General features: G+C 42.4%; 1 protein-coding gene across 4 annotated transcripts in view; it reads right to left on the bottom strand.

Moving 5' to 3' along the window:
* Positions 1-23942, bottom strand: part of BTBD9 (BTB domain containing 9) — a 214016-nt gene that overhangs the window by 5901 nt on the left and 184173 nt on the right. For all 4 annotated transcript variants that reach the window (XM_044443333.1, XM_044443498.1, XM_044443422.1 and 1 more), the window contains one exon: positions 22815-22893. In XM_044443333.1, the coding sequence (XP_044299268.1) occupies positions 22815-22893 (79 nt within the window). Of the gene's footprint in view, positions 1-22814; positions 22894-23942 lie in introns of those variants that run through there.

The following is a 23942-nucleotide window of genomic DNA, read 5'->3' as shown; positions in this document are numbered from 1 at the left end:
AATGAAGGAACTAGAAAAGATCATCAAGTGTAAGGATGTTTCACTGCAGACCAAGGCCAAGATCATCCACACTATTGTATTCCTGATCACTATCTATGGTTATGAAAGCTGAACAGTGAAGAAAGCTGACAAGAAGAAAACTGATGCATTCAAAACATTGTGCTGGAAAGAGATTTGCAAATATGAGCTTTCCCTAGAAGCAAAAATGATAAAACTGAGGCTGTCATACTTGAGGCACATCATGAGAAGGAAAAACTCCCCACAGAAGATGATCATGCTAGGAAAAGATGAAGGCAGAAGAAGAAAAGGAAGACCAAGTATGAGTTGGATTGACTCACAAAGGAAGACACAGCCTTGGATTTACAACCGCTGAACAGAGCTGCCATGAAACAATGATTCTGCAGGGCTTTCATTCAAAGGGTTGTCATAAGTTGGAGATGACTTGACAGCACATAACAACAACAACAACAAATAGCCCAGAGGACAAGACAGAACTGGTATAGGCCAGCCTTCCCAAACCTGAAGTCTTTCAAAATTTAACTGGCATCAGACCCAGTTAGCACAGTCGATGGTTGGCTACGTTAGAAGTTGCAGCACAAAAGATATGGAAAATGCCAATTTGGGGAAGGCTGCTACAGACTAATGGCTATACAATTTATCAGTAAGCCCCTAGCATTATTTTCTGAATGTGACAGAAAGCACTAAAAACACTGGAAACAACACCCCAAGGTCCAGTGCTACCTGGCAATTCAGAAGGATACCATGGTTAACAGTAATGTAAACTTCTCAGAGGTCCATAGAAACAAACATGGTCACCCTCCCCTTATCCAGTTCCTGATGTGGGTCATCTACCAAACTGATCAAACTAATCTCAGTCCTGCATCCCAAACAGAAAACTTACTGAAACTGGTCCAAATAATCAGTTTCACTGTGGCCATTTTCTTTTTCACTTTAGCCAAGAATAGTATACAAGTAGCCCCTGGGTTATGGATGAATTCTGTTGAGAATTTGAATTAAGCTGAATTTATGTGTGAGTCAGATCACATGAGTAAGCCAAATGTTTGTCTTCATCTATGTATATATTTTACTTTTCTATGCATATGAAACACTTAAGAAACACTGCCATATTCACTAAAACATCTTAAATACAAGACATTGTAATAATGATAACAATCAAGTAATAATAAAGTAACTACAGGTACTTAAGAGAGAGAATCTGTGTGTTTGTGTGTAGGTATACAGTATTATAAAAACAAATAAAGGAAACACTTCTTAAAATAGTTTAAAACATTCTTGAGGTATCACTTAGCCTAACATTAACTGATGATGATAGAGATGGACCTGGTGCTTAATAGTCAGGGTTTGATTGTGCTGTGGGGAGGAGGGGCAACGTACCAGTGGAATCGCTTTCTTGAAGTAGGCCTCAAGGGTTGTCTGTACAGCCATTTCCTTTTCCTCACCAGAAATAGCCTTGTAGCAGCTGAGGGCCTAGTTACAAGGGCGAATGCTAAAGAAAAAACAAAGGGGAACTACACACCCTGCACATGCCCTGAAATACACTGGCTTGGGTACATTCGAGCTGATGCCCAGAATGAAAAGCTGCAACTCCTATATCTCGAGGAAACTAGGCTACCACTGATGATGCATCACCAAATGCATCACATAGCTTCCTAGAGATAGGTATGACTATCTTTAATGAGAAATTGTCACTTTCTCTAGGGAGCTATGCAAGCACTGATGATGCGTTGCCAAATGTGTTGTGTAGTTCCCTAGAGATATGCATAGAGGGTTTGTGGTAGTCTATGCATTCATAAGTATGGGTTGTTCATATATATGCGTGATGCACAGAGACCACAGAGAAGAACCTAGATGTTCATAACGAGGGACTACCTGTGTTTGAAACTGGCCGATCGCTAGAAAGAACTCTGGTGTCAAGGGAATATTTCCTTTACTACATGACTTACTATGGTCTCTTTTAAGCAAGCAGGAGCAACACTCTGCTATAAAGCAACACTAACCCTTCCCTTAGCCACAGCATCAGTCCTATGTGAGCCAATTTAATCAGTCAAGGAGGGGCAAGTGCACAAATGGTGGTCCCTGATGTGTGTGTGCATTTTTAAGAAAAAAAGAATATGTACATGGATTTGTATAAAATGCATGCAACTTTCTAGCAATTGTATGTAGGCTTCAACAAAAGCAGACCATGTATCCAAATAAGTATCCATTTGATGTTAGCAATCTATATGATACCCATACATATACTGAAGGCATTGTAAGGTCCTCAGTACATTACATTATAGACATTTTAGCTGTCAGAAGGACTCAGAGAATCAATTTCTCTTTACATTTGTTATTTTCATTGAGGCAAGTATGTACTTTAAAGGAGTGTGTGCATCCAATAATATTAAAGACTTTTCCAATACCAACTTTGTGTGTCATAACCTCCTCCCAAAAGGAAGTAATGACTGGTCCTTGCCAAAACATGCATTTAAAGGAAGCAATACTAGCAATTAGCAACAATATACAATACTCTGATAAAGAGAACTTGTGGTGCCCAATTGATAGGAAACAAAAGTTTTTGCTGAATTAGATGCAGTTTCTCAATTTCCCAAATATCACAGTTCCAAAAAAGTTGGAGACACCTGATCTAACTGGATAAATGATGCCAAGATTCCATCAATCTGACCTGCTCTAATATCAGGGTCCAAATCCAAGTGTCTTTATTCGCAAAGAACAGAGCAAATTATTCATAGTGAGTCATGAACTATACTGGTTCTCCAAAAGAAGCATTGAACAGCATGAAAAGCATTGCTGGATTGTTCTGTCTGGGTGGTGGCACATTTTTTACTGTCTTCACTGCTACAGTATAGGTTTTAAATAGTCTTTCTCCCATGTTCAGTCAGATTTGTCCTGAGTTTTAGTTCAGTGGCATTCTAGAATGTGTTAGGTAACAAAACATAGTCCAATCCATTATTCCCATTTGGCACACAACACAAAGGTTATGCATATAGAACAGGACTGAACAGTTTGTGACCCTGCAAGACAAAATTCAATCCATGGGGTTCTATGAAATTCAGGTGTTTTGCTACTTAGAATAGCTAAAACAGTAGAGTTGCCAAGCCACAATATATGGCCGACGGGATGCATTCAGTGCAGTCCGTCAGTCAGTCAAAAGTTATTCATTCATTCAAAAGCCTTCATTCAGAGGAAATCATGAAGTATCCATAACCGGCAGTTTCTCTTCTACTTAACCTTTGAGCAGAGGATTTTCATATTGCTTAGAGACAACAGCCTTCTCCAGGTGTTCTACAACTGCATGAAATAAATGCAGGAGGAAAGAGATGGGGGTGGGGAGAGCCTGTTAGGCCACTCTCTACACACAAGAGGCAACTCTGAGAAGAGTAGAACGTCTATCAGTGGAGGCTTCCCCGGTGGTTTTAAATCATGAGAAGTGTCTCTACAGATATGGGAGGCTCTTGCATTCACAAAATCATCCTTCATATATAGAGGCTAATGGGGGAGGAGAGAGCTAGTGCGCTTATCCTCACTGCCCCTCTTCAGAGGTTCATTTAGATAGTTTGGACATCCCTGGAGAAGATGCAATTATTTTTATGGAAACACAAGAGTAAAATAATTCCAAATCCAAAGGACTTACTTGAAACATCTGTATACCTATGTAAATGTTCTGCAATGGATTATAACTAAACAATAATGTAGTCTAAAAGTATTTAACTGATTCAGCTGTGTTCAGTCACTGAAATTAGCAAATGAAGACTGCTGGAGGATGAATAGGTCTGAAAGCACATCAAGGTTATGTTCAAATCAAGCCACACTGGCAATAATAATTTAAAAAATACAGACAGTAGACATTCTCACAGTAAAGTCTGAAGTCCAAGAGCCCACCTCAAGCTCTGAAAAAGAACTTGTTTTTTGTAAAAAAAAAAAAAAAAAAAAAATCACAAAAAGAGGCGGCAGAAAAAATGTATCTCCCTTGGAATCAGCTCTTTAAAGCAATTCTTCCATTTTGCTTCATGGGGAATCCTGCCCTTCAGAAATTAAAAAAGCATGGGTCCACAAACACGCTCATTTCTTTGCTACTTTGCATTCAGATACAACTCTCGAAAATGGAGTTGAAAACAAAGTGTGCTGAGCTGCAGAAAACTCTATTTTTATTTGCAAACCTCTCAGCAGTTCAGCAGATATTCCCTTGTTGTTCTTTCAAACTAAGGAAAATTGTGGAGAATCCTTCTGCCTTGCACTAAGCTCTCCTCAGCTCATCTTGTAATTAGCTTGTTTTTTCTGAACTCTCTGAGAGTTCTCAGAAGAAGCAATTTAGTTTCTCTGAGAGATTTTGTACTGTTGGGGCACCTGGGGAAACTATTTGCCAGCCCTCTTCACCATGCTGAAGGGCTTACAGTAGAGACAGAGATTACAGATTTAAGGCGCGAACCTGCACACAGAAATTCCAGTGCCTCTGGGAAATGATAGCTCCAGAGCTTCCCAGCTGAATTTCCTGAAAACTGTATTTTATAGTGTTCTCAGTGACAATAGATGCTTCACATTAGTGTCTAGACTTTAAGGATATGGTCTGCTCCCTCTTCTATGTATATGGCTTGGGAAAGGGTAGTCTGACAAGAAGAAGAGCACCTCTGGCATAAGCTCTTAGTGCCTTATTGTTTTCTGCTTTAGACTGCAAGACATGCAGTTGAAGTCCTGTCTTTTCATTCTTTGTAAAGCAAAATGTACACAGCTTTCTAGGCTAATGCTAATGTTATTCATGATTAACTGCAGCAACAACTTTCCCCTTCATCTCTACATGCTGATGCTAGATCTTGCATTTAAAAAAGGTGTTTCTTTCTACATATGATGAGAGGGGATAGGGAAGAAATGCATATCCTGATATCACATCATAAACAGGTAAGAGACCAGAAGTACTATCCAAACAGCACCCCCCACAACTTGTAATTTAATATTTGTAATTTAATATTTAAAAAGATCTATTGCTGCTTATTGTTCAATTATATTTATAATAAACAAATCTAAATCATATCTAAAACATGAACATGAATAATTCAAAGGATACTACCTTGCAATCTTCTTCTCTAAAATATTATTTTAGATGCTCTTTGTGTTCTCTTGTGAATCTTGGTGGCAATGGTGGCAGCAGCAGCAGCAGTGGAGGCTGCAGGAGTGCGCGGTGAGTGGCCAAGGAACTTGTGAAGGCAAGGTAGGAACTTGGGCAGAAGATCAGGGGGGCATGAGAAGTGGAGAGGAAGAAAGGCAGGGCTAAAGAGGCCAGAGAGGTCCAAGAGGAAGCAGAGGGGGCGGGGCCAGCAGCCCCCCAGGCTTATTAATTCCCTTGTTTGCATCCCTTAGTTGTAGCCCAGGTTGCCTGGGGACTCTCTTCCCCAGGGACTTTGTATTTGCCAAGGGAGCATGGTTCTCAGCTTCAAGCAAGGGTAGCATAGTATAAGCAAGACGAGGGTGCAGATAGCAAGTAGAAACAGGGCTCTTTTGAGGGGTGACCTATGCCAGGCCAGGAGACAGCCATGGCAGGAGCGGCAAGTGTGAAGCTTATGTGCACCTCCTGCGCAATGTTTGTCTAACTCCCTCAGAAGGAGCTAGGATACATTTGCACTAAGTACAGGTTGGTGCAGGCCCAGACTCTCCTTGAGGAAAAGCTGAAGGGTCGGGAGGATACCATCACCACTCTTCGGCAGACATTGGAAGGGAAACAGTTTCTGGACATTGCCCAGGAGGTCCTCCAGGCAAAAAAGTGGCAACCCCCTTCCAGACAGAATGAAGAGGAAGGGACCACCAAGGAATCACCTGGGGAGATGTGGAGGCATGTCACCCTCCATCTCCAGGTGCTGATGTGAAGCTGAGAAACAGGTTTTCTCCACTTGAGCAGATTGGGCCTGCAGGTTCCCCAGGGGACCTGCCTGCTTGGGAAGCCTGGCCTGAGAACAGATGCAGGCAGGGGGGCACAGTCAGAGACTTGGGGGCTGAGGTACGGCCCCTGATCTCCACCGGACAGGCAAGAGGAAAGAGGGTCATTGTCGCTGGAGACTCCTTACTAAGAGGTACCAAGGCAGCAGTGTACTGGCTGGATCTAGGGGAAAAAGAAGTCTGTTGACTGCAGGGCACACACATCCAGCATGGGACAGATTGGAACATCTACTTCTCTTGGGGAATTATCAATTGCTTCTGGGGATCCATGTGAGAACAAACGACACAGCCAGGCATGAGATGGGTGGGATCGCTTGGGACTTTGAGGCTGTGGGCAAGAGACTCAAGGACCTGAACATTCCGGTGGTCTTTTGCTCACACTTGCCTGTCTGTGGACATGGGCTGAGCAGGGAAAAGAAGAGATGAATGACTGGCTGAGGGGTTGGTGTCAGAGGGAATGCTTTGGGTTCTCTAACCACGGCAAACTGTTCCTTGCCAATTGACTTCTGGCAAGAGACAGTGTGCATGTCAACAGGAAGGTGAAAGTGACTTTTGGGAATGTTCTAGCAGGCTTCGTCTGGAGAGCTTTCAACTGATGGGGGGGGGCGGATCAGGGCCCTCAGAAACCAATGATGAAACATATCATGATTGGACTGATGAAGGAACAGGATTGGGGTCTCAGATGCAAGATGATTTAGTGACTGAAGGGGCTGGCATGACTACTGCACAGAGGGTTCCTGCTCTGTCAGGGTGGCTGGGAGGAAGGAGGTGGTCGGGGAGCCAGGGAATGGGGTTTGCAGGAAAGGGATGCAATGTATATACACCAACACTAGGAGCAAGCGAAACAAGCAGGAAGTGCTCGAGGCTCTCCTAGGAATAGGTGGGTACAACCTGGTAGGTGTTACAGAAACATGGTGGGATGAAAAGCAGGATTGGAAAGTTAACACAGAAGCATATGCTTTTTTTAGGAAGGGAAAGAGGGGAGGGGGTGTAGTGCTACATGTTAAAGAAGGGATAGGATGCAATGAGATGGGGAACAGGGTAGAAGGGGATCAGGTAGAGGCGGTGGGGGTAAGATTGATGGGTCTAGAGGTGGCCAAGGATCTGATAGTGGGGATATGTTATTGCCCACTGGGTCAACTTGAGACCCTGGACGATGCTTTGACAGACCAGATTGGAAGGGTATCCCAGGGGAGAGACACGGTCATAATGGGAGACTTCAACTTCTCTGATATTAGTTGGGAGATCCACTTGGTGGCAGTGACTAAGTCCTGTTGCTTCCTAGAAGCTACTGAGGGAGGGTTTTTCACCCAGAGGGTCCGAGAGACAACAGTGGAGGTGAAACATCCTAGACTTGGTTCTGACCAACAGGGAGGATCTGGTGGATGATGTGCAGATTAGAGAAGCTCTGGATGTGAGCTCCCCTAATCTGCTCCATCCTTTGCTTCGAGATCACAGGGAAGCGGGGATGAGCAGTAGGTCAAGTACTAGGAGCTGGGACTTCTCAAGGGCCAACTTCAATCAACTGAAGGCCAGGCTGGGGGAAGTCTCCTGGGACTGGGTACTGGAAGGAAAGGGAGTTCAGGAGGGGTGGGTGGCTCTAAAAAGGGAAGTCTTGGAGGCACAAGCCTTAATGATATCACAGATTGGCAAAGCAGGAAGGGGTAGGAGGATGCCACTGAGGATGTGAAGAGAGGTGGTAAGAGGGATTAGAAGAGGGACCTTCACAGGAATGGACACTGAGGCAAGTGGACAAAAGGGTTTACCAGTAAGAGGCAGCCTGCTGCAGAAGGATTCTTCGCAAGGCTAAGGCTGATTATGAGCTGAGACTTGTGAAGAATGTGAAGAGCAACAAAAAGGGCTTCTACCTTCATGCAAATAGGAAGAGGAGGGAGAGACAGGCAGTGGGACCACTTAAAAGGGAGGGAGGGGATCTGGTAACTGATGTAAGAGAACAGGCACAGATGTGAAATGATTATTTGGCTTCTGTGTTCTCCCCAAAGCAGGTTGGGGGAGATCTACCTGGGGGGCTAGATGAGGTTGGGGTTATGGGGGCACAGATTGGAGTCACCTCCCTAGAAATCAAGATGTTCCTCAGAGTCCTGGATGTTAAAAAGGCACCGGGCCCTGATGGGCTACAGTTGAGGGTACTTTGGGAATTGGCAGGGGTACTCTCATGTCCGCTGACTTACATTTTTGAGGCCTCATGGAAAGTGGAAGAAGTTCCTGAGGACTGGAGGATGGCGTCAGTGGTTCCAATCTTCAAAAAGGGTAGCAGAGAGGATATGGGGAACTACAGGCTAGTTAGCTTTATGTCCATCCTGGGAAAGATGATGGAAAGGCTCATAATAGGGAAGGCTCTAGAAACCCTGAATAGGGATGGGAGGTTGGCAGCCATGCAGCACGGATTCTGTAAAAACATCCTGCCAGACAAACCTTGCGGTATTCTATGATAAGGTCTCAAGGTGGCTAGATGGAGGGCACATGGTGGATGTTTTTTACCTGGATTTCAGCAAGGCCTTCAACAAAGTGCTGCATGAGACCCTGGCCGAGAACCTGTTGAGCTTTGGAAAAGCTTGATGCACTTTGCAATGGATTAGGGCATGGCTGACAGACTGGAAGCAGAGGGTGACAATCAGTGGGAAATCATCAGGATGGTAGCTGGTGACAAGCAGAGTCTGCCAGGGCTCAGTTCTGGGACCGATTCTGTTCAACCTTTTTATCAGTGACCTGGAGGAGGGGATAACCAGTATACTGACGAAATTCACAGATGATACCAAAGTGGGGGTGGTGGTCACAACTGAGGAGCAAGTGATCCAGATGGCTCAGGACAGGCTGTGGAAGTAGGTGGGGGAAAGCAGGATGGCATTCAATGTGGATAAGTGCAAGATCTTGCACTTGGGACACAGGAATAGGTGTCAAAGGTACAGGATGGGGGACAAGTCCCTGGAGAGCAACACTTGTGAAAGGGATCTTGGGGTACTGCTCAACAGTAGGCTGAACATGAGCCAGCAATGTGATGTGGTGGTTAAGAAGGCAAACACCATCCTTGGATGTATAGCCAGAATCATGGCTTCCAGATGTAGGGAGGTGGCTCCACGTTATAGGAGAGACATAGCCAGGTTAGAATCAGTTCAGCACAGGGTCACGAGAACGGTAGCTGGGTTGGGAGGGTTGACATATAAGAAAAGAATGAGAAAACTGGGCCTTTTCAGCCTGGAGGAGACTCTGAAGGAATCTTTTAGCAACTTATAGGCATGTGAAAGGATGTCATGTGGGCCGTGATTTGTTTTTCTCTGCAGTGGAGAGCAGGGTGCGTTCCAGTGGGGCAAAGCTCAAGGAACCAGGCTTCAGGTTGGATGTCGGGAAGTACTTCCTGACAGTTACTCGTAGGACCCCTAGGATATGGAATAGGCTTCCAAGGGAGGTGGTTGAGGCCACATCAATGAAAGTTTTCAATGAAAGATTGGACAACCACATGTTGGAGATTACATGAGTGGAGCTGGCTGGAGCAGGAGGTCAGACTAGATGGCCTGGAAGACCTCTTCTGACTTGCTTTGTTTCCATGTTGCTATGTGTTGATTTGATAGCTGTTGCCAATTAACTTCACTCAGTGACACTGACAATAAGTGATATCCTAGCAATTTTTTAAACAGCTGTTGGCCTTGATTACTCCCCATCCCCATTTTTACAACCTCCTTCAGTTCTTGAATGTTCACTGGAAATGCTTCCTATTTTAGCTGGTATTGTCCAGTCCTACTGGGTCTCTGGAAGTGAGAAGGTTGAAATCAGGCTACTGACATGCCATTGATTTTTTACAAGACCATTAGAATATTCTCTCCTTGCTGTCTTTCCTTTAGTTCAGCCTAGAATCCTATTAGCCTTTTAGATGGTGGAGGACAGGAAGGCCTGGAGGAATGGGGTCGCTATGGGTCGAACACAACTTCGCGACTAAGAACAACATGCTACTTAACATCAAGCAGGCATCTTCACTGATTTGTCTACTACAACCCTTGTATCTTCTAGTCATTTAAAAAAATTAAAGAGCTTTGGCTATTGAGTGGAATAGAAATGAAATATATAAAATAAATATGAGATATTGTGCCCACCAAGCATGCTGTCTGGATATGCTGGTCCTGAATGGGGTTGCACTCCCTCTTAGGGACAAGGTCCGCAGCTTAGGAGTACTCCTTGACCCGGAGCTTTCATTGGAAGCTCAGGTGACAGCGGTGGCGAGGAGCGCTTTCTTTCAGCTTCGGCTGATTAATCAGCTGTGCCCCTACCTGGAGTACGACTGCCTGGTGACGGTGACACGCGCGCTGGTGACTTCCCGCCTTGACTTCTGTAACGCGCTTTACGCGGGGCTTCCCTTGAAGACGGTCCGGATACTTCAATTGGTTCAAAATAGAGCTGCCAGGTTGCTGACGGGGACGGGGTGTTATGTTCACATGACTCCAGTCCTCCGTCAGCTTCACTGGCTTCCCATTGAAGTCCGAGCCCAATTCAAGGTGATGGTGATGACCTATAAAGCCCTAAATGGCTTGGGTCCTGGTTACCTGAAGGAGCACTTACATCCATATATGCCCGACCGCCCCTTGAGATCTGCGGGAGAGGCCCTTCTCCGGGAACCCCCCATGAAAGAAATTAGGAGGGTAGGTACTCGGAGGAGGGCTTTCTCTGCGGTGGCGCCCAATCTATGGAATGCGCTCCCCAGAGAGGTCCGCCTGGTGCCGTCGTTATTTGTTTTTCGGCGCCAGGTGAAGACCTTTTTATTTAAACGTCATTTTAATTGTTAACAATATTGGCTTATTTATCTGGCCAGGGCAACTTCTTTTATATTGTTTATTTATTTTATGTTGTTAATTTTAATTTTATATTGTTATTTTTGTATTTTATTGTATTTTATTGTGTTGTAAGCCGCCCCAAGGCTTCGGCAAGGGGCAGCATAGAAATGTTTTAATTAATAAATAAATAAATATGCAAATTTACTTGCAGGCTTGGTAACTGAAGTACCTCCTTAACAACCTTCCTAGCTAAGATCTAGGAATATGCATCATACTATAGCTATCTGACTTGGGGCTGAACAAAACAATGCTATCATTTGAATTTAGGCAGAAAGAGTCTGAGTTTTTGTTGGCAAAAAACAGACCTGGAGAGCTGCCTGAGTATACTGTTTCTGCTGCTGTTTCTCAGTGCCTCCTTGTACCTTCACACTCAAATGGCATTATAAAAACATCACAAGGAAAAAAAACCCTGTGAAAGGCTGCTTTGGAACTTAATACTGACTGGGAAAGTGGTGAATGTGAACTGTTATAGTTTATTGAACATAGCTATTTTCATAGTGTCAAAGAAACACAAACGTATGAGAAAAGCAAGCAAAAAAGAAAAAGAAAGAAAGAAAGAAAGAAAGAAAGAAAGAAAGAAAGAAAGAAAGAAAGAAAGAAAGAAAGAAAGAAAGACAGACAGACAGACAGACAGACAGACAGACAGACAGACAGACAGACAGAAAAGTAGGCCAGGGGACGGGGAGAGAGGAAATATGGAACATTCTTTTCCCCTCCTAGTGCCAAAGTCCTCAGAGACTCTTCTCTTGTTTAGTTTTTGAAGGATGCTCAGCTGTTCCTTTACCATTTTCTTGCAGAGATCTAACCAAATTTACATGATAGCTTTTCCTTCAGTTGTCAGGGTGATTTCCACATTTGCACATGTGTGGCTGTGCTGTTTTGATTAAAGAAGCTTCCCAAAATACGGCAATTATTTGTACTTTTGATTTTTTTCAAAGCAACAGCTGTTGCCATTTTTCAACTGCCATGATCAGCAACAGAATTTGAGAAAACTGCATTTCAGTAAGTTGATCAATTATTTAACATGTATTACTTTCCTGGGAAGGGCATGCAATTAAACTAGCAGGTCCTGACATCAGGAACCACACCTGAGTGGTTAGATGATATCACAGCATCATTGCAATCACTATTACTTATATTCATATTATTTATTACAAATATTTATATCCTGGCTTTCCAATCATTTAGCTATCATTAGCTCAATGTGGCTAATGATAACAGTTAATCAAAGTACACATTCAAAATTTAAACATACACTATAATATGTTATTTTTAAACACTGAAGAAATAAAAAGCACTAAAGACAAAGACAGCACTAATAATATCTACAGTCAGCAGAATGTATTCAGTTAAAGTAATGTAACTGATGGGCTAAATCCCAGCTGAGAAAGAAAGGTTTGCACCTCCTAGCAGAATGTCATAAAAGAGGGAGAAGCTGGACTTCTCAAGGGAGGTCATTCTAAAGTCTAGGTCTTTGGAAGACTTGTGACTGGAAAAATAGCAATACCTGGGTGTGGTGTAGTGGTTAAGAGCATGGGACTGGGACTCAGAGGATCTGGGTTCTAGTCCCTGCTCGGCCATGGAGCCAACTGGGTGACTTTGGGCTAGTCACAGACTCTCAGCCCAACCTACCTCACAGGGTTGTCATTGTGGGGATAAGATGGAGGAGGAGAATGATGTAAGCTGCCTTGAGCCCTTTGTAGGAGAAAGGCAGGATATAAATAAAAAAAAAGGAAAAGACCAAACAGAAAGGGTGGGCAGAGCATATGTATAGAATGTATACACCAACATGAAAATTTATGATTCTGACAATGAAAACATCTGAATAAAGCTAGAAAGTGAGAAACAAAGTCCATGGGACTAGATGAATTTCATCTTGCTGAAAGAGTTTGCCACAATTATGTCTTATCTACTCCCTGCAATTTTTGAGAATTCCTGGAGAACAGCTGAGTGCCAGAAGACTGTAGATAGGCACATATTGATCCTCTCCTTAAAGGGTGGAAGAAGATAGATCCAGGAGTCAGTCTTTCAATACTGGACAAAATTCTACAACTGATTATTAAGCAGTCAGTGAGCACCCAGAAATAATGCACTGATCAGTCAAACCCAATCCAGACCAAACTTCTAACTGTTCTGTTTGCGTTACTAGCTTAGTGGATTATGGGAACGTCAAGGACATAGCCTATCTTCATTTCAGCAGTACATGCAAAGGCATGTTGCTTGCAACTACGGTTCTTCAACTGGTCATCTGTGCATTCACACACATGGGCTTTGTTTCAGGAAGTATCTTTAGCTAAGCGCTCATTGGGTGGGAACCCTCTCCCCTTCCTATCCACAGTAAGTACAGGGAGGGGTTCCCATTCATCCCCTCAGCTTCGAGAGACAGATGGCCAAGGGGAAAGTGCAAGGGCCCCATTCCGGTCTAGCCCTGACCATCCATGGACATTTAGAGAGTCATTTGTTAGAGGGGGAAAAAAGTGGATGACAGCAAGTGGAGTCAGAGAATGGGTTGTGTGAACCTGAGCCTAGAGTAGGGAAAACTGGACCAGCCACCTGATCTCCCTGTTGCTCCATTCCCAGTCCAAAGTCAATGGCCAACCAAAGCACGTGTTTGACAAGCTGGCCTCTCTTCTCAGATGGGGATGCTGGGTCTTGATCAAACACTGCTGTGTTGGGGGATGACTCCAATGGGGGTGGTAGTGAGTATACTGACATCGAGATATAGTCCCAGCTGGAGGACAAGGATGGACTTCAGAATTGCTGGTGTCAGGCCCTGATGTTAGGTAGCTGAAACCTGACATTCATCAAAGGCCTTGGAGAAGTGACAGCTGGAAGATGGGTTGCTTTCTTGTCTCCTAGTGTTGGAGAGCGATGGTGGAGGGAGTGGCTCTGGAGTTGATGGCACTTGGCACTGGGGCCTCAGAATTGACCTTCCTTGTGTTGACCATCTCAATGTTAGGGCTCAGGGCTGGCCTGGTGCCAAGGCTCACCTTAGTCCTCATCGGAGCTGTAGATGTGTTTTCTAGAATAGGGGAACACCAGAGACCAGTCCAAGCCTTGATTCCAGTCAATGAGGGGAGAGCAGGATTGGTGCCAGTGTCCCTCGACCTCAGAGCCCAGTGTCAATGTTTGTTTTAAGGGCTGCTCAGGCATCAAGCTGTCCTCTGAAGGCAGGGTCCTTAGCCTTAAGCTGGTGCCTAGAGCAAGTCTTGGAGGTGAATCAGGTGTGGGAGTCTGCTCCCTGGAGTGAGATTGCCTCAGTCAAAGTGGCAGAGTGGTGATCCAGGCATGTGGGTCAATCTTTAGAGTGCCTCCCCAATACAGCAGCTGGCTCCTCCAATGGTTGCAGTGTTCGCAGGTGTTCATTGAGACCAGGGGACCTGATGGTTGGGGTTACCAGTCGACAGTTGCATGGCACCTTCTCCACTCTCTTGGTACAGAGGCAATGGTCATCTTTTTTGGGTGCTTGAAAGTCTTTCCTGCATTGTGGACAGCCAGAGAGGTAGAGGATGGTCCTGTCCTTTCTTGGAAGAGTCAGCCACCCACAGGGCTCTTTTCCAAAGTTTGGCCTTAAGCCAAGCATGCAAAGATCTACACTGTGTGCCCCTCACCTAGGCAGAGGAGGCAAAGAAGGTGGCCATTGAACAGTGGCAGTTTGTTGTTGCATGAAGTACAGCTCCAAAAGGCTGCTGCCATCGCGCAGATGGGGTAGAAGTGGAAAGGAAGGAGAAGAGGAAGAAAAAGAGAGGGGAAAAACATGGGCAGCTCAGGTAGGTTTGAGAAGTGATGAATAGAGTGAGTGAGTAGGAAAATATATTTTTGTAGATTTTTTTTAAAAGAAAAAAGTGAAAGGGGGATTTTGGAGAGAAAGAACAAAGGGAAGGTTGGATTGTTGAGGAAAAAGAAGCTAAAGGAGCTAAAGAACATGAGAAGCGCAAAGTACCTAGGGTATATATAGTGTGAAGTTGTTCCCAATCTAGGCGTGATGGCAGCTGAAAAAAAACTGAGGGGATGGGCGACAGCCCCTCCTGTACTTCCTGTGGTCAGGAAGGGGAAAGGCTTTTCCCCAACAAATGAGCACTTGGTTATAGAAGCTTCCGTAGAGTAGGCTCTGCACAGGTGCAGAGCCCATATGCGTGATGCACAGAGATCATGAAGAACAATATTTCCCATGATAAACTTGTGGGCAAGATGGTTAAACACTGGCCTGACACTAACAATGAAAACCAACAGAGATGAATGTAAAGTCTTACATTTATGTACAAAAAATTTGAAGGCATGTAGAAGACAAAAAGCCTGATTAAACAGTAATACATACGAAAAGAAGCTAAAGTCTTAGAGTGCAATCCTATGATCCTAAGCTGCTAAACTTGCAAGCATCCTTGTGGCAGAGGAAATCCTCACCTTCTCATCCTGCACATTACATTTTCTTTAGATGGGCTCTTTTGCTCTATAGACAGTTAGGGGGAAGAAGCTGGAGAGGCCCTTGGAGAGCTCATATCTCGGTTTCTCTGGTTTCTTCTCCCATCTGCTCACCAAAATGTCCCCTTTCCTCCTCTCTAAAGTCATCTTTCTGACCTCAGTTCTTTTTGTGATAGCTGTAAGGGACAAGGGGAAAAAGACTGCATAGTCCCTCACCTAAGGTTGGAGCACTATGTATGACCTGGGTCTAAGGGTTTGCCTTTTTAGCAAATCATTTTTTCAGCTTCTAAAAAAGTTAATGCAATTATAGGTTGCATTTACAAAAGTATAGTGTGGTTCTGTTCTATTTTGCATATTATAGGCCAAATCTGACATACTCTGAACACATTTTCAGAAGAACACTGACAAATCAGCATGTCCTGAGAACAGCAACTAAAAGGGTGAGAAAAGTGAGTGCTTGAAGTGAGGGATGCTTGAAAGCACTGGGCATGCTTCCCTGCAGAAGAGAAGATGAAAGGGGAACAAGACAGCAGTCTTCAAATACTTGAAGGCTGTTATGCAGAAGTTATTCTCTGTTGCTCCAGTTGGCAGAACAAGAACCAATACTTGGAAGTTGCAGGGAAGGAAATTTTGGTTAAGCATTATCAGATGTTTCTGAAGTGAGAGCCATTTTAATACTGTAATAGACTGTCTTGGGAGATGGTGGGCTTTTCTTTGCTGGAGGTATATAAACAGAGGATGTATGGCTGTATGTGAGAGATGCTATAGCTACATCATGCACTGAAGGGTCTAATCAACAGGGGGTTGGACTAGAATCTAGTTATTATACTGCTTGGTTTTATACCTTCTCATGTTCCCATCAGTTGCGCTTCTGACATCACCAGGGCACACAGAGAACACTGACCGGAGGTAGTCTGGTTGTAAGCCTTTTATGGGATTGAAGGACAATGCTAAATGGGCATGGACTTTTATGAAGTACCCTGAGAGCCTCCAGAAGTCTCATTCAGTAAGTAGTTTATTGGAGTTCACCTGTGTGCAATTCCGTTGCCAGATGATCTCGGATTAAATACACCCATTTCTTGAAGAACATTTAAAGGATGAAACCAAGCAAAGCATTTTCAAATATACATAGTGATCCATGGGCCTATTCTGATGCAGAACAAAGACTGTGTGTACCAGACTCCCCAGATCAAAATGGCTTCCCTATTCTTTCCCATAGAAGGAGCTATGTTGCAGGCATATTGTTTTGCTTGCATAGGCAAGCCCTCTCCACTGAAGGAACTCTATGTCTGAGTTACCCATATGTCTACGGATTAACAGCCATAATAATATTGACAGGACTAAGCCTGCATCCACTGAAGACAAACATAGCTGTGTACTTTTTTTGTTTTGCTTTTATAGTGGGAATTATACAGATTTTAGTTGAAGCAGATCAGGAGAAACAGTCTCAGATGGCTTAATTAGAGCAGCAATAGCCAGACATCAGGCTTATTAGGTCCACTTTATTATTTTATTAGAAGAATAAGATCCATCAACCAGATGCAAAAGCCATAATTTTAGCATTAAAAACATAGTGCCTGAGAGCCTAGGAATCCTTATTTTCAGAAACAGAAATTATATAGCAGAGATATATATCTGGGATTATATAGCAGAGGCAGTGCTAGGGGATGGTCCACTAAGGCTGGAGCATCAAATCTGCCAATCAGAACCCTAATCTCTGGGGGTTCATTTGCCCTACCACTCTGCTGCCCATGGGCACTTGTTGAATTACAGGAGCCCTGATCATTTTGTTGCATCTGATCCACTGGCTTTTTGCCCACATATGCTTTGTCTCCTGCTGCCCACCCCCACAAATCTTTCTGCCTGAAATCAAATCCCCTCCTCTTCCCATCCATGTATCTCTTTTATAAATAAGGCTGTCCTTAGGAGATTTGGTCCTTTAAAGACATACACAGGAAGACAGAATTTGGATCTTTTTGTACCTAGCACCATCCTGGTACATAGAATCCACTCCTTGTTAGTGGCTGTCAGGAGAGAGAATCACTTTATATTGTAAACAAGTGGGAGTCAGAAAAAACCCTTGTATATATACTCCACATTACCCAGAAAATTATCAGTGATCTTGATCTATTTTTACCCACCCCTGATTTAGAAGATGCAACAAGAAACTGCTAAGAATTTAGAAAAACAAGGGGAAAATCTGAGAAATCAAAGAAAGACAATCTGTCGTACTCTGAATCTATATTCTGCATTAACAGAACTCAAGAGGAAAAGTATAGCTGACAACAGATAGATGACAAGGATAAAGCACAGTTGAAGAACAAAAGCAAATAATGAATACTTAACAAAAATTATAAAAAGTATAGGCTACTAAAGAAAGTAGAATGAGCTTGAAGAGGATTAGAGTAGCACCATGAAATATTGCTAAAATATAATGTATTCTATATTTCATCATTCAGGAAGAAAGATGGGAGGCAGATGGCAGAGGTAGACATACATTTCCCAAAGGAGACTGATAAAATGCTGAAGGAAATCAAAATCATGCTGAGAAGGTGATCAAGAAATCAAAACAGACTAGCAAAATTTCTGTCACATTAGGTTGAGCCAAGAATGCCAGAGGAATAGGACATTATTAGCATTCCACAAACTTCTTCAAGCTTTTTGGAAAACAGGAAGGCAACACTAGAGAAACAATACCAGCAACTACATGTGACTTTTAAAAAGCTTTCAATGCACCTTATTCCAAAATATAGGTGACAACCAGGATATTATCAAATAAAAAACACTAACAAACTAGTAATTTGTTAACAGCAACAAGAAGTTATTCAAATATGGCTTATTCTACAAAGTTAATTCACACAGATAACAGGGCTGTTATGCTACGTATAGCAAATTCAGTGTTCCTAAGAACACAAGGAACAAATCAAAGTCCAACACTGCTTTCTCTTTCTTCCTAATACATAGTCTTGTGATTCTGTAATTTTTCTATCAAGAATTTCAAGGGATTCACTCAAACCCTTTATATCAAAGAATAACTGTAGAATTAGGGTATCCTATTAATCAGTTGCATTCTGACACCTGTCATATTAAGGTCTTGAGCAAGTTACATTAATAAAAGTGCAATTAAAGCATCAAATAAGCCTTGAATAACTGGGCCAGGGTATATTCCAGATGTAGTCCTCAGTGTTCATTTATCAGACATATGGAATTGATTATTTTTTTGAAATTCTACCATTATTAGGTTACCAAGCAATGAAAGAATTTTTGTTGGTTAATCTTTAAGTCAAATAATCAATACAATATAAATACATAAATATAAAGAAGTAACAAGGAACTGCAAGGAGGATGTCAGGAAGGCTAAAGCAGTGAACCAACTGAGACTAGCAAGGGACGCTAAAAGCCACAAAAAAGCCTTCTTCAAATATGTACAAAGCATACAACAGACAAAAGAGAAGGGAGTTCAACTTACTCAGCATGGATGGAACAATGCTAATGGACAGCAAAGAAAAGGAGAAGTGTTCAACTCCTACTTTGGCTCAGTCTTCTCCCAAAAGAACTACAACCTTCGTGATAAAGGAGTAGTACAAACTGAAGGGGCAGGATGGCAGCCCAAGATTGACAGGCAAATTGTCAAGGATTTTTTAATTGGGCTAAATAAGTTCAACTCTCCAGGGGCTGATGACCTCTATCCTAGAGTCATGAAAGAACTAGTGGAAAAACACTCAGAACCACTATCTATCATCTTGGAGAATTCATGCAAGGCATGAAAAGTGCTGGATGAATAGAGAAGGCCTAATGTTGTTCCTATCTACAAGAACGGAAGCAAATGAACCTGGGAACTATAGACCAGTGAGTCTGACAGGAAAATTTCTAGAACAAATTATAAAACTGTCTGCAAACACCTTGAAGACAATATGGTAATTACTAGAAGCCAACTTGGATTTCTCAAGAACAAATCCTGCCAGACTAATCTGATTTCTTTTTTTAACTGGGTAACCTCCCAAAAGGACTGTGAGAATGCTGTGGACATAATCTATCAAGACTGTAACAAAGCCTTTGACAAAGTGCCCCACAACATCCTGATAAACGAACATGGTAAAAGTGGACTACATGGAACAATGACCAGGTGGATCCATAGTTGGTTTCAGAATTGGACTCAAAGAGTGCTCATCAACATCACCTTCTCAAACTGGGAAGAGGTGACAAGTGGGGTGCAACAAGGTCTTGTCCTGGTACCGGTTCTCTTCAACATTTTTATTAATGATTTGGATGAGAAAATACAGTGGTACCTCAGCTCACGAACGCCTCAGTTCACGACCAAATCGGGTCACGAAAAATGTCATAAAAATTTTGACTCAGGTCACAAACTCTGCATTGGGTGGCGACTGTGATCGCAGCCGTCTCCCCACCCCCCAAATGGGGAGATGATCACAATTGTGCTGGGGGAGGGGGGGGGAAGATGGCTGAGATCGCACCCGTATTCCCTGCATGAGTGCACCTGTGATTGCACCCAACTTTCCTGCACAAGCGTAACTGTGATCTTGGCCATCACCCCCCCCCCAACATGATCGCGTCCATCTCTCCCCCCCAGCGCGCCCGCAGTCATGCTGAGGGGGTGGGAAGATGGCCATGCTCATGCTTGGGGTGGGGGGGGGGGGAGATGGCCACGATCTTTGTTGTTCTTTGTCACTTTGCTGCACATTTTTCGGATTAAAAAAAATAGTTACTGAATGGATTGACCTTACTTACATTGAACCTTATGGGGAAATTTAACTTGGCTCATGACCAATTCGGGTCACAACCAGAGTCCTGGAATGGATTAAGTTCATGAGCCAAGGTACCACTGTAGAAGGAAAGATAATTAAATTAGAAGATATTGCAAAGCTTGGTAGAATAGCAAATAACTTTGAAGACAGAGGTAAGATACAGGGTGATCTTGATAGGTTAGAATGCTGGGCAGAGAACAACAGAATGAAATTCAATAGGAACAGATTCCAAGTCCTCCATTTAGGAACAAGAAACCAAATGCATCACTACAAAATCAGGAATGCTTGGCTCAACAACTGCAAAAGAGAAGAAATTTGAGGTGGTTGTAGATCACAAACTAAATATGAACCAACAATGTGATGCAGCTGCAAATAGGGCAAATGCTGTTTTGGGTTCCATCAACAGAACTAGCACTTCTAAAATATGTAAAGTACTGGTTCTCCTATACTCAGCACTAGTCAGACCTCACATAGAGTACTGTGTCCACAGCTGGGAACTACAGGTTAAGAAATATCCAGACAAGCTGGAAAGGGTTCAGAGGAAGGCAAAAAGGATGGAGAAGTGACTGGAGGCAAAGCCCTATGAGGAAAGATTGACAGAACTAGAGATGTTCAACCTTAAGAAGATTGAGGGGTGATATGATGGCACTCTACAAGTACCTGAAAGGCTGTCACAAAGCAGGACAAGACCTCTTCTCATCCATTCCATAGTGCAGGGCTCAGAATAATAGACTTAAGTTGAAGGAAACCAGATTTAGACTAGACGCTAGAAAATCTTAATACTATGGAAAGAAGCCTAACAGAGAAAAAGAAAGCACGCAAAAGTGTTTCAAACCCATTTGGTCACAAGCTGGTTGTGGCCCTTTGAACATTACAGAAGCAGTGCAGAGTGAGCCCACAAAAACACTGTTCCCATGGCACCTCTGTGATCTTGACTAGAACAATTGTGTTATCTTTAAAACATTTGTGTATATTAAAAATTGCATGAAAAGGGTTACAAAACATTTTGTGTATACCTCTGAAATTTTTCAAGCACTGACAATGTCATCATGTAACTCAAAAGGCTATTAGGTCTAATTTCACCACTAACTGGGATTAAAAGAACACTTATCCTAGCAGCAGGCTCTCCTGTAATTGTCTACTGTGTATATTGTCGCATATTCACTGAAGCATTTAGTGATGATCACTATTGGGGACAAATTGCTAAACTCAAAATGGAACATTGTTCTGGTCTACTATGATAATTACCCTGATCCTAATTACCAAAAACTGTAATATTGTCACTAACCAAATGTGTATTTAGCAGGGAGAGGTGAACATAGGGAAAAATCCTAGAGTAAGCATTATATGAAACTTGTTTGGAACTGGGTAACCTCTACACAACTCTAACCACTAATTAGGTTCACAAGTTTATCCTCTACAATCTCTGAATGGTGAATTATTTTATCCCTAGAAGCACTATAGATGCTTGTTGAAAATCAGGCAAGGAATAGTTAAATACTATCCAAAGCCATCACCGAGTTCAATTTATGGTCTTATTTATAATTTCCCGCTATATGAAATATGTATGCAGGCGCATGTAATATTAGTGGCTTTAGAGACATTAATCTGCCCACATTTAAGATTCTAACAGGTTAAAGTGCTGCCTTCATTCTTGGAAGCAGGGGGGACTTCATGCACACAGACAGTTTAAAGGGATGAATAATTTACTTACTTGCATTTGTGGCTTCTGCTTTAATGGTGCTATTATTTATTTTGTGATATGTCATGATTCTCTTTTCACAGGATTAAAATAGATCAACCCTCTTTCAGTAAAAAAAAGCCTTCCAGTGTGACTGACAGGGGCATAAATATGCTAACTTACACCAAATCTTGGTTCTAATTTGTGAAACATAACTAGTGAAAATTCAGCAAGATCACATTATTATCTTGAAGACAGTTTTCTAAAATCTTTGATAGCCAGGCTCCCAAGCCCATGACTTCACTTTTGCTTTTCTCTCTCAGCTCAGATTCTGTGCTGATACTGATTACTATAAGCTCAGAAGTGAAAAACAGAAGAGGAAGCATTGTGAATTGTGTTCTGAAGTCAACGCTGGCTGCTAGTAACAACAGAAGAGACAGAAGAAATCCACCTGCTGTTAACTGACCCCAAGGGATGCAATCCTGCAAAGATATACATGCTTAATCCATTTGTAAAATTGATGGAATATGTATGAACAGCCAAATGTAAGATTTCCCTCTGACTTCTAGTGTATCTTCCACCAGAGAGGCAAAAAATCAAGGAAATAAGATACGTTTATCCTTTCTCAGCCAAAATTGTGCTGGTGTGGCCCACATGATGGCAAGAAGAGTGTGCCCCTGGGAGATTGGAAGATCCCCAGACCCACCAGAGTTACACAGTCCTGCCATAAAATAATGATTAATTAGTTAGCTTCCTGATTTCACTTTTTTTGTCATTTGTGCTATTAATAGATACTTACTTTTGGGAACTGGGTATTGATTGAATTTTCCTCATTTAAAGGCTTATGTTGCAATTCCAGTGCATTAGCAGCATGTTACCATTTTTATAAATGTGTATGAAATTCTAACCATAGCCTATTTGTGCAGTATTCAGGGAGGCTCCAATGAAAGCTGTGATAATACAAATGATAAATTTGTATACATGACAGCAAAGGAACATTTATTGTCATCAATAAATTCCATATATAGTCAGTTGGATAATGTATTCTGTCTTCTATGCTAGGTTCTCAAACAGAGGAAAAAAAGTTGATCTTTGTCAGCATAGAATAAAGAACTTTGGTTGATGTTTATACAACAGTCTTTTGTCTATTACCTCATTCGCTGTGTTGTGAGTTCCAACAATTCTGATGAAAGATGCTGCTTGTCTGTCAAAAGTTATTACTTGCCAAGATCTGCAGAAAATTCAGAGGAAAATAAATTTAACAATGGTAACAAAAAGCTACACCCTTTTTAATTTTTTTTAAATAGCCATTTATTAGAGAGTAATCTGCCTGTCATTCATTCATTCATTCATTCATTCATTCATTCATTCATTCAATGTGTGGTCAATATTCTACTGGAATGCTCAAAGAAAGAATCACAAAGTTTAAAAACACAGTGAAAATGTGAAAAGCTTTGTAACAGCACAGAAATTGAGCAACATAAAAGAACTATATGCCCCATGGTATAGGCCTTCAGCTAACAGGTCAGGACTTGTGCATGGGTGGAACCCTGCACCCAGGTGGGTTGCAGGGATAGTACCACTACTACCATATTCTTTTTGTTTCTGTTTATTTTAAAATAGGTAGAAAGGAGCTTCAAAAGAGGACAGAGTTATAAAAAAGTTAATTGCAAAGCTGAAGTGGTTTCTGAGGTGCTGTTTTTCCCAACCCAAATAGCAAGCCGTGCTTGCTGAAATTCCCCCCTTTTATGCAATATTTTAAAAATTAAGGAAGTTCTTTGTCTTGCACTGCAGCAAGTCATCCCAGAGCTGCAGCAAATAATTTTCTCTCAAACACTTTTCTTGGGGCCTGCCAATACACCCAACTCCTTGCAATTTTTTTAAAAACAATATTTTTATATTTTCTTACTGGCAGCTGTGATTGCTTCAAGTAAAGTAGGAACTTCTAGCTGTCGCCATTTTAATCTCTCATGAATGCCTCTAGGCAGGTTGCTTGCCATCCCCACCCATGCCAGTATTGCGCCCTGACAGTTCCTCAGATTTTCAAATGTGCCCATGAGCCCACGTCCTTACAACTGTCCTGAAGAGAAAGACAGACAGAAAATAATAAACAGGGTTCTTTTCCGTGAGCCTCCAGAGACATCTACTGGCTGCTGGGAAGCAGGTTGCTAGACTAGGTAAATTTTGATCTGGTCCAGTAAGGCAATGCAAATGCTTTTTAATGTTTTTGAAAAATGCACATTTTCATTTACAGTTTATATTTTAAATGATTACTTACAC

This window comes from Varanus komodoensis, unplaced genomic scaffold, assembly GCF_004798865.1.
Source record: "Varanus komodoensis strain SLA01 unplaced genomic scaffold, ASM479886v1 scaffold1, whole genome shotgun sequence".
NCBI lineage: Eukaryota > Metazoa > Chordata > Lepidosauria > Squamata > Varanidae > Varanus > Varanus komodoensis.
This window is presented reverse-complemented; position numbering and strand designations above follow the sequence as displayed.